At 41.4% G+C, this 12,033-nt stretch overlaps 1 protein-coding gene across 1 annotated transcript in view; it reads left to right on the top strand.

Annotated features, from left to right (window-relative positions):
• The window catches only part of kcnd3 (potassium voltage-gated channel, Shal-related subfamily, member 3), a 434,158-nt gene extending 422,326 nt beyond the window's left edge, over positions 1 to 11,832 (top strand). The window contains exons 4-7 of the mRNA XM_060932245.1: positions 2,624 to 2,656; positions 6,732 to 6,827; positions 9,294 to 9,562; positions 11,646 to 11,832. Coding sequence (XP_060788228.1) covers positions 2,624 to 2,656; positions 6,732 to 6,827; positions 9,294 to 9,562; positions 11,646 to 11,832 — 585 coding nt within the window. The remainder of the gene's footprint in view (positions 1 to 2,623; positions 2,657 to 6,731; positions 6,828 to 9,293; positions 9,563 to 11,645) is intronic.
• Positions 11,833 to 12,033: the final 201 nt, after the last annotated feature.

Genomic DNA, 12,033 nt, shown 5'->3' with positions numbered 1-12,033 from the left:
CCACCAAGGAATGGCTCAAAAAGAAGAAATGGAGGGTTATGGAATGGCCTTGTCAAAGCCCAGATTTGAACCCCATTGAAATGTTGTGGGGAGTTTTGAAAAGGGTAGTACATGCAAGAAAACCCTCAAACATCTTGCAACAGAAGGAATTTTGCATGGAAGAGTGGTAAAAAATTTCAGCAAGCCCATGTCAGGGATTGATGGACAATTATGTAAAATACCTACAAGAACTTATTTCTGTTAAAGGGGGCAATACTTGCTTCTAAAGCAAAGGGTGTACTTACTTTCTCCATAGAAGAATATTACATCGATTGATATTTTGTTGAATAAATAATTGAAAGAGTAAATTTCTTTGTTATTTTCTTCATCACCTTTATTTGTAGGCTCTATATCAAAAGGGTGCAATATGTGCTTGTTTAAATATGTTGAGAAAAATCTACAATTTCCATGGGATGCACTTATTTTTTCACTACTGTACAATTTGTGCATCTACAATGCCGTGCGTCAAGCAAATGTTGAGTGAGTTGGGAGGCGAGAATTTACATAATACACAAACAAGGCTTAACAGAAACCAAAAGGAACACAGGAAAAAAATGGAAGCAGCTGAAGGGTTCTGAGGCAGAACAAGTGTGTAGTTATGTTTTTTTTAACATCAAGCCCACCCACTTCCCACATACTACACCCACCCATTCACAAGCTGACCTTTCCCACCCATACACACAACTTCTCTGACCACTCCCACATATTATCTGGCCACTCCCACCCACTCACTTAGATTCTATGACCACTCCCACCCAATCCCACGGATAGGCAAACCAGTCCTCCCCATTCACGTAAATATTCTAACCACTCAGCTCCAGTCCCTCAGATACTCTAACCACTCCCATCCACTCTGGCAAACATTCTAACAACTCCCATCAATTCCTACAGGGACCTTGACAACTCCTACCCACTCCTGCAAATACTCTAACCACTCCCACCCACTCCTGAAGACACCCTGACCACTCCTGCAAATACTCTAACCACTCCCACCCACTCCTGAAGACACCCTGACCACTCCTGCAAATACTCTAACCACTCCCACCCACTCCTGAAGACACCCTGACCACTCCTGCAAATACTCTAACCACTCCCACCCACTCCTGAAGACACCCTGACCACTCCTGCAAATACTCTAACCACTCCCACCCACTCCTGCAAATACTCTAACCACTCCCACCCACTCCTGAAGACAACCTGACCACTCCTGCAAATACTTGAACCACTCCCACCCACTCCTGAAGACACCCTGACCACTCCTGCAAATACTCTAACCACTCCCACCCACTCCTGCAAATACTCTAACCACTCCCACCCACTCCAGCAAACATTCTAACCACTCCCATTTACTCCTGCAGATACCCTGACCACTCCCCTCCACTCCTGCAAATACTCTAACCACTCCCACCCAATCAAGCAAATACCCTAGCAACTCCCACCATGACCCACAAATACACTGACAACTCCAGCAGAAACTTTAATGACTCCCACTCACTCCCACAGATACCCTGACCAATACCACCTACTCCTGCAAATGATCTGACCATTTCAATATACACCTGCAAATATTCTGGCCACTCCTAGAAATACTCTTACCACCCCCACAGATAACCTAGCCACTCCTGCAAATAGTGATAATCACCCCCAGCCACTCTTACAGTAACCTTCACCACTCCCTCTCACCCCTATAGATACCCTGACCAAACCCATACACTCCTGCAAATGATCTCAACAGCCTCACCTGCGCCTTCAAATGCTCTGACCACCTCTCCACCTCTCTCGCAAATACCCTAAGCACTCCCGCCCATTCCTGCAAATGCCCTGACAACTCCCACCCAGTCCTGAAAATATTCCCACTTACACCCACTCCTGCCAACTTACACAGATACTCTTTTGTGGAAAGTAAGATTTTGGTGATATTTTACTGAGCATTATTGGAAATATGTTTTGTCTTTTTGTCCTACTAACTTCATGTCTGAACACCCACCTCCCCACCCACATGACAGTAAAAACATCCTGCACCTACAACCTTTCTGTTATGTCCCATGGGATGCAAGACCTGATACATGCCTCTACTATAACTGGTATAAGATCATTCTCTCTCACTCTGTCTATTTCTCTCTCCCTTGCTTTCTCTACCTACTCACAGCTCACTGACTCACCGCTATTATTTTGATTCTCTCTTCAAGCCAAGACGACATAGCGCTGAAGAGAAAGTGTAGGGCTGTGTGTGTGTGTGTGTGTTTGTGTTTATAGGGCTCTGAGCTCACACTTTATGTACCAGCAGAGGTTCATATAGTTGGTGTGCCATTACAGAGAGCCCTGGTGTTCTTGGGAGGCCTAATGAAGTGCACTGGCTCAGTAGAGCGTTAATGTCAAACAGCGGTGTAATTTTAGCAGCGCCCGCCAAAGGCTGTGTATGTGTTGAAATTGGCGCAATGTTCCATGACCTGTTTGCTTTGAACTGTGTCACTTATGCCGCAACCTCTGTGTTACATAACACTGTTCCTGGAAGGAGACTTTCCAAAAACAGTAAACCTTTCTTCCCATGTTTTTATCTCTCTCTGTCACCTCTGAACTACAGCATCTACCTTACAAGATGAAACTGTCACATGAGGTACTGAGACACACACATTCCCTCTCAGATTCTTTCCAACAAGTCTTAACAACTGAAAACTGTGAACAAGTTCAAAATTAACCTGCATATGTACAATATATGGCTGCAGAAATGAGGCTTTTGTGTGTATATGTTCAATATGTGTGACGGCCGTGGGAAAACATGGTAATATTTTTAGTTTTTCTATTATATGAAGTTCTGAGGACATTTCCAGGTTCTCAGTTTTCAGTGAGTTTGAATTGAAACGTGTTTTTCTTTTATAATTTCTAGTTATAAATAACTGTGTTTATAAGTCTTTACTCATAGCTGACAGATCCTGAAATGAAAGGCCCGCCTACGTCTATGTTTATATCCTAATCTATTCATGGAAAATCAGTTACTTACACTATATCAAAGATTATATGTTTACAATGCAAAGCATTTGACAAACGTCACTAAGCCTTTTTATTAACCTGAGATCTTTCAAAACCATCTGTTTGAAATATAATTTGTCACGCAGTCTTATGTATCCTATCACTTGTTTTTAGTTTTTACACTTCAAGAACACTAACCTTTTTTGTATACCTCACTGCCTACTAAGATACTTACTACTGGTTAACTAGTTTATTCTGTCATGTTATTTTTATTTATTTATTTTTATTAAATGTCCTTAGTTTTAACTCGGGACCGCAGTAATTGGCTATGCTGTTGCAGCCACCCAGCCATTTTCTATTATTATTATTATTATTATTATTATAAATTCACTGTATTTATTTCACATTATAGCGAAGCAAATAAAATAAACTCTTGAATCAATTGATCGCTTTCTGCTTTTACATCAGTGCTGAAATAATTGCAAATTACTTCAATAAGTTTTGATCTGTTGGCTAAATATTCCATTTATGATTAGCATTCAAACAATACCACTTGTCCGCTACCATCTCAATAGTATCTGTAATGGCACATATATATATATGTGCGTGTGTGTGTGTGCCATTACCTATATATATATGATATATATGTGTGTGTGTATATATAATTATATTTATACAGTGGTGTTTGAAAGTTTGTGAACCCTTTAGAATTTTCTATATTTCTGCATAAATATAACCTAAAACATCATCAGATTTTCACACAAGTCCTAAAAGTAGATAAAGAGAACCCAGTTAAACAAATGAGACAAAAATATTATACTTGGTCATTTATTTATTGAGGAAAATGATCCAATATTACATATCTGTGAGTGGCAAAAGTATGTGAACCTTTGCTTTCAGTATCTGGTGTAACCCCCTTGTGCAGCAATAACTGCAACTAAACGTTTCCGGTAACTGTTGATCAGTCCTGCACACCGGCTTGGAGGAATTTTAGCCCATTCCTCTGTACAGAACAGCTTCAACTCTGGGATGTTGGTGGGTTTCCTCACATGAACTGCTCGCTTCAGGTCCTTCCACAACATTTCGATTGGATTAAGGTCAGGACTTTGACTTGGCCATTCCAAAACATTAACTTTATTCTTCTTTAACCATTCTTGAATGAATGAACCCTTTATTATCACTGTTACCAGTGAAATTGACCATCAACCTGTCCTTACAGAGGGGGAACAGGACAGGAAGACAGGGATAAAAGAAAAGAAAAAGAAAAACAGTAGTAACATGAGGAAAGATGAGGAAAAAAGAACCCCCCCACACACACACACTATGCTCCTATCAGGAGTACAGTGTGGGAGCATTTAAAAACCTCCGCACAAGCGCACAATAGCACAAGTACACTTTAAAACATGGGACTTGAGGAGGGGAAAGGGGGGAAGGAGGGGGCAATCAGGGGTGGGGGGGAAGGGGTAAGGGGGTAGGAGGGGAGGGGTGGAGGTAGAGGCAACCCAGCGCAAGCAAGCAGCCGTCCGCTCCTGCAGCCATGCAAGCGGCGCTGGTCATGCACCCGCTTGTCACACTGGGGGTGAAAAACGGTGACCGCGGAAAATTGGGGAAGGAATGCGAAGAATGCGAGAGTGTCTCCCAGCAGTGGCCTTCTGGGGGAAATGTTTCCCCAGCAACGGCCTTGATCGAGGCCGGTGCTGTTCAGGGAGCCGAATGTCGATAAGATGGAGATTGTTTGGTCTTTCGAACAGACGCAGTCTTTACACGTCCACACCACTCGTCCATATCTGTCCATTTCGTCCATATCTGTCCATTTCTGTTCAATTCAATTCCATTTGGTCTCCGAAATACTTATTCCTTGCAAAAGCCGAAAGTGTCTCCAAGATGACAACCATGTTGTGGTTCAAGTTCTGCCACAGTCCGAGTGCCAACAGCTTTGCCCACCACTCCAATCATATCAGGCAGCTTTGTGGGGCTTTGAACAGCTGTCACCGTTGTCTGATTTCCTCGATATACCAGGGCAATGCCTAATCCAATCAGCAAAAGTCTGGTAATCATGGTTCCGAATAGGTAGATATCTTCAATGTCCTCCACAGATGTTCCGGCAGGACAGGTGGGTTCCCCCGAACCCAAAAACTGTGTCAATTTTGTTAGGAGACCAGTTTACCAAATCCATGCTTTTTTAGTTTAGAAATTCAATGTGGAGAGAGTCTCTCAAAAAAAAAAGTATAGACAGACGAGACGAAACAAAGAGCACAAGCAGGAAAAAAAGGAGAGGAGAGCAGAGAAATGCGACCGCCTTCCGTGAGAGCATGGAGAAAAAAAACGACTTTTTTCTCTTTGGTAGAACGACTTGTGTGCTTCGGGTCATTGTCTTGCTGCATGACCCACCTTCTCTTGAGATCCAGTTCATGGACAGATATCCTGACATTTTCCTTTAGAATTCACTGGTATAATTCAGAATTCATTGGTCCATCAATGATGACAAGCCGTCCTGGCCCAGATGCAGCAAAACAGGCCCAAACCATGATACTACCACCACCATGTTTCACAGATGGGATAAGGTTCTTATGCTGGAATACAGTGTTTTCCTTTCTCCAAACATAACACTTCTCATTTAAACCAAAAAGTTCTATTTTGGTCAAATCCGTCCACAAAAATTTTTCCAATAGCCTTCTGGCTTGTGCATGTGATCTTTAGCAAACTGCAGACGAGCAGCAATGTTCTTTTTGAAGAGAGCAGTAGCTTTCTCCTTGCAACCCTGCCATGCACACCATTGTTGTTCAGTGTTCTCTTGATGGTGGACTCATGAACATTAGCCAATGTGAGAGAGGCCTTTGGTTGCTTAGAAGTTACCCTGGGTCCTTTGTGACCTTGCTGAGTATTACACACCTTGCTCTTAGAGTGATCTTTGTTGGTCGACCACTCCTGGGGAGGGTAATAATGGTCTTGAATGTCCTTCATTTGTACACAATCTGTCTGATTGTTGATTGGTGGAGTCCAAACTCTTTAGAGATGGTTTTGTAGCCTTTTCCAGCCTGATGAGCTTCAACAACACTTTTTCTGAGGTCCTCAGAAATCTCCTTTGTTCGTTCCATGATACACTTCCACAAACATCTGTTGTGAAGATCAGACTTTGATAGATCCCTGTTCTTTAAATAAAACAGGGTGCCCACTCACACCTGATCGTCATCCCACTGATTGCAAACACCTGACTCTAATTTCACCTTCAAATTAACTGCTAATCCGAGAGGTTCACATACTTTTGCCACTCACAGATATGTAATATTGGATCATTTTCCTCAATAAATAAATGACCAAGTATAATATTTTTGTCTCATTTGTTTAACTGGGTTCTCTTTATCTACTTTTAGGACTTGTGTGAAAATCTGATGATGTTTTAGGTCGTTTTTATGCAGAAATATAGAAAATTCTAAAGGGTTCACAAACTTTCAAGCACCACTGTATATATATGTGTGTGTGCATATAGGTATGCTTCAGTGATCACTTTACCTAATGTGATCTTTTGCAGAAAGCCTAGGAGGCGTGGTTAAAAAACAAAATATGATACAGGCAGAAAACCCTGATTTTGATCAAAACTTTTTTTTTTTGCCATTTTTAGTTGTTTAGCAGAAATCAGCAGTGAAAGCTAACACACACATGAGAATTCTTTGTGTATAAAGGGCATTTCATATGTGTACGTCTATGTGGTTTCTCTACAGCAGGGCTCCACAGACGAAGGGCAACATCTGAATAAGACGGCATCAATAATAGAGAGCCAACACCACCACCTGCTGCACTGCCTGGAGAAAACCACGGTCAGACACACAACACATACACACCCGCATACATTTACACACACACACACACAGACACACACACACACACACACACACACACACACACACACACACACACACACACACACACACACACACAAAAAAAAAAACCTTCAACACTTAACAATTTAGCTTGCATGGATGGAGATGTTTATTTATTTTCTCATTCAGAGGAGGTGAAATGAAATGCACTGCACTGAGCTGTTAAAGGCTGCCGAGAGAACAACTGACAAGCTTAAGATGATGCTATTGTTCAGAGGAAGTTTGTGAGGGAATCTGCAAAGTGAATGAAACAAGGCTGTTCATTTCTGCATCACAGATTAACACGAGATAACAGGTTTTATTCTATCCATATTCATTGGATATGAGCAATTGTGTGCTCTGATTGGCTACTGTACTACTAGGATATCAGCTCATACACAGTGAGTAGAGAAAAACAAAATGGTGGAGTATGTTGCTGAACCAACCGAGGACAAAAAAAACTCCACTTGAAAACAAAATCCCAAAAAATGAAAAAAAAAAGCAACAAAATATGAAATAAAAGTATTTGATGGTAAGAATATATCTTTTTTTCATTTTTCAAGAATTATTATGATGCCTTTTTTCACAAATTGTTAGTCATTTCGCCGGTTTGTTTATATTCTAAGCGGAAATTATTTTGTCAGATGTTTTGTGTAGTTTTTATTTATCAAATTTGCAAAAAATAAAAATGCTCCGTTTCTCAGAATCCAGTGAATGTGGATAGAATAAAACAGTTTTTCCACTCAATCTCGTCATACATGGCTTATAGCCAACTTTGTGCTACATGCCTCATCAGCTGTCAGCTCATGTATGACTTGATTTCATGGAATAACTGTTAATTGGACTCATCGGATGCTTTTCACTCACGGATTGTTCTGTAGATGACTGCATCAAATTAAAAGTTCTTGAAGACAGATTCAAGGAGCCAGTGAGGTCACAGGAAGTGGACTGTAACATGCACATTTTGTTTGAAGCGTGTGTGCTGCCATGTTTTAGATCATCTGTAGTAGCTTTATGGGATCCAGGATTGCTCATTGAGGAGTGGCTCTGTAGAAGATGAACCCTCCTCCTGATGATGAATCACCAGACCTCCATAGTGATCAGTTAATTATTAAGTCATTAATGAATTAAGTGGGCGGCACGGTGGTGTAGTGGTTAGCGCTGTCGCCTCACAGCAAGAAGGTCCGGGTTCGAGCCCCGTGGCCGGCGAGGGCCTTTCTGTGTGGAGTTTGCATGTTCTCCCCGTGTCCGCGTGGGTTTCCTCCGGGTGCTCCGGTTTCCCCCACAGTCCAAAGACATGCAGGTTAGGTTAACTGGTGACTCTAAATTGACCGTAGGTGTGAATGTGAGTGTGAATGGTTGTCTGTGTCTATGTGTCAGCCCTGTGATGACCTGGCGACTTGTCCAGGGTGTACCCCGCCTTTCGCCCGTAGTCAGCTGGGATAGGCTCCAGCTTGCCTGCGACCCTGTAGAACAGGATAAAGCGGCTAGAGATAATGAGATGAGATGAGATAATGAATTAAGCCAGATGTGTTGAGGATAGTTGGACCAAGGCAGGGAGTTGAAGTCTGCTGGTCTATTCTAATGTAGTGCTTTAACCTAAAGACATACAATAGCGGTCAAAAGTTTGGACACACCTTCTAATTCAATGTTTTTTTCTTGATTTTTATTAATTAAAAGATACTTCATGTGTTAAAGTAATGATGGATGTCGTTTCTCTTTACTTAGTTGAGCGGTTCTTGACATAATATGGATTACTGCAGTTGTGGAATAGGGCTATTTACTGTGTTTTTATTATTTACTGTTTGATCTAAAATCCATTAAGAAGGCAAGAAATTGCACTAATTAACTTTTGACGAGGCACAGCTGTTAATTGAAAAGCATTCCAGGTGACTCCCTCATGAAGCTGGTTAAGATAATGCCAGTAGTGTGTAAAGTGTCATCAAGGTAAACACTGGCTACTTTGAAGAATCTAAAATATGAAACACATTTTGTTTTTTTAACACTTTTTTGTTTGCAACATAAGCCCATATATGCTCCATATGTTATTTCATAGTTTTGATGTCTTCAGTATCTTTCCACAATACAGAAAAATCTCTGAATGAGTAGGTGTGTCCAAACTTTTGACTGGTACTGTACATTGATTATTTATATGAATAAGGTCTAGTGTGTCAAAATCAATCAACCCCAACCCTTTTTCTGTTTGGTTGGTGATTCCAAGCAGCTCTTAAGGCTGCTTCTGGGCCAAAACAATGCCAACATATGTCTGAAATAAAGAAACTTGCCAAATCCACTGTGTAGCGATGTTGCAAATAAGTTTTTCCAAGGTATCTTTAAAACTGTTTGGTCTCGAGATGTGTTTAAAAATTACAAGCCAGTACTTTTCCCCTTCTCTAATCCACCACCATTGCCCTCTGTTTATAGAACCACGAGTTCATGGATGAGCAGCTGTTTGAACAGAGTTATGTGGAAAGTGGCCTACAGCGTTTCCCATCACAGAGCTCTTCCCTCGCTAGCGAGGAGGGCATCATAGGGTCCTGCTGTTCCCGACGAGCCAAGAAAAGCACTCAGCCTGCTAATGCAGCGCACTCACACCCTCACACACATCCACATATACATCCACATGCTCACAACTTGCAGGAGCTCAGCACCATACACATCCAGTGTGGACAACAGCAGCCTCTCACCACTAGGTAGTGTACACACACACACTGTATGCTCAATATTATAAAAGGTCATATTCCGTATCATGGTCTGTCGTGTTTTTTACTTAATGCTATTGTTACTTAATACAGTAAAATGTTACTTGGTGTAAAGCATTAGCATAAAATTATAGGCCAAACATTGAGCATCTTCTTGGGTTTATACAGTTATGTCCATAAATATTTGGACAGAGACAACATTTTTCTAATTTTGGTTCTGTACATTACCACAATGAATTTTGAACAAAACAATTCAGATGCAGTTGAAGTTCAGACTTTCAGCTTTAATTCAGTGAGTTGAACAAAATGATTGTATAAAAATGTGAGGAACTAAAGCATTTTTTAAACACAATCCCTTCATTTCAGGGGCTCAAAAGTAACTGGACAAATTAAATAATTGTAAATAAAATGTTCATTTCTAATACTTGGTTGAAAACCCTTTGTTGGCAATGACTGCCTGAAGTCTTGAACTCATGGACATCACCAGACGCTGTGTTTCCTCCTTTTTAATGCTCTGCCAGGCCTTTACTGCAGCGCTTTTCAGTTGCTGTTTGTTTGTGGGCCTTTCTGTCTGAAGTTTAGTCTTTAACAAGTGAAATGCATGCTCAATTGGGTTGAGATCAGGTGACTGACTTGGCCATTCAAGAACATTCCACTTCTATGCTTTAATAAACTCCTGGGTTGCTTTGGCTTTATGTTTTGGGTTATTGTCCATCTGTATTATGAAACACCGACCAATCAGTTTGGCTGCATTTGGCTGGATTTGCGCAGACAGTATGTCTCTGAATACCTCAGAATTCATCCGGCTGCTTCTGTCCTGTGTCACATCATCAATAAACACTAGTGACCCAGTGCCACTGGCAGCCATGCATGCCCAAGCCATCACACTGCCTCCGCCATGTTTTACAGATGATGTGGTATGCTTTGGATCATGAGCTGTACCACGCCTTCGCCATACTTTTTTCTTTCCATCATTCTGGTAGAGGTTGATCTTGGTTTCATCTGTCCAAAGAATGTTCTTCCAGAACTGTGCTGGGTTTTTTAGATGTTTTTTAGCAAAGTCCAATCTAGCCTTTTTATTCTTGAGGCTTATGAGTGGCTTGCACCATGCAGTGAACCCTCTGTATTTACTTTCATACAGTCTTCTCTTTATGGTAGATTTGGATATTGATACGCCTACTTCCTGGAGAGTGTTGTTCACTTGGTTGGCTGTTGTGAAGGGGTTTCTCTTCATTCTGCGATCATCCACCACTGCTGTCTTCTGTGGGCGTCCAGGTCTTTTTGCATTGATGAGTTCACCAGTGCTTTCTTTCTTTCTCAGGATGTACCGAACTGTAGATTTTGCCACTCCTAATATTGTAGCAATTTCTCAGATGTTTTTTTTTCTGTTTTCGCAGCTTAAAGATGGCTTGTTTCACCTGCATGGAGAGCTCCTTTGACCGCATGTTTTCTTCACAGCAAAATCTTCCAAATGCAAGCACCACACCTAAAATCAACTCCAGGCCTTTTATCTGCTTAATTGAGAATGACATAACGAAGGAATTTCCCACACCTGCCCATGAAATAGCCTTTGAGTCAATTGTCCAATTACTTTTGGTCCCTTTAAAAACAGGGTGGCACATGTTAAGGAGCTGAAACTCCTAAACCCTTCATCCAGTTTTAATGTGGATACCCTCAAATGAAAGCTGAAAGTCTGGACTTTATGTCCATTATATAACTATAACTTGAATATGTTTCAGTAAACAGGTAAAAAAACAAAATTTGTGTCAGTGTCCAAATATATATGGACCTAACTGTAGCTTACAATGAGAAAAATTGCTCTTCTTTGCTTCTAAGTTACCATGTTAAATGAGTCCATTCAGTAAGATATTGTATTTTAGAATGTAACATTTTTTGCGAGAAAATATTTTGGTGATTTTATATATTTCTTTAAAAATCCAGTGTCTTGAACAATATGAATAGTAAGTTTGCTATGACAGATGTGTCTACTGCAAGTAAAAATAGTTAAAAGAATAAAGTGACTGTGATTGTTTTCTCTCTCTCTCTCTCTCTCTCTCATACACACATCTCACAGTCGTTCCAGTCTCAACATGATGCCAGATGAATCAGGAGGTGTGAACTGTAAGAGCAGCAGTCAAGTTACCACAGCAATCATCAGCATCCCGACCCCTCCCACCAACACCTCCCCAAGCAGCCCAGAGGTTCCACTCAACCCTGCCACCAACTCCAGCACCGGTGTGGTGAAGGTCTCTGCCCTGTGACGGACATGTGCCAGAGCCAACCGAACGTGAGAACAGAGAGAGGGGAGGAGCACTCAGGATGTGAAAACTGTAGAGTAGCCTGCCCCTTGTGGGAGAAGGACAGCACTGACTCTGATTCCTGAACAACATAAACCAAGGGAGTGATGGAAACAAGTGTGTGTGTGTGTGTGTGTGCACGCATGTGCGTGCGTGTGTGTGAGA

The sequence above is a fragment of the Neoarius graeffei genome, chromosome 10 (assembly GCF_027579695.1).
Source record: "Neoarius graeffei isolate fNeoGra1 chromosome 10, fNeoGra1.pri, whole genome shotgun sequence".
In the NCBI taxonomy this organism is placed as follows: Eukaryota; Metazoa; Chordata; class Actinopteri; order Siluriformes; family Ariidae; genus Neoarius; species Neoarius graeffei.
This window is presented reverse-complemented; position numbering and strand designations above follow the sequence as displayed.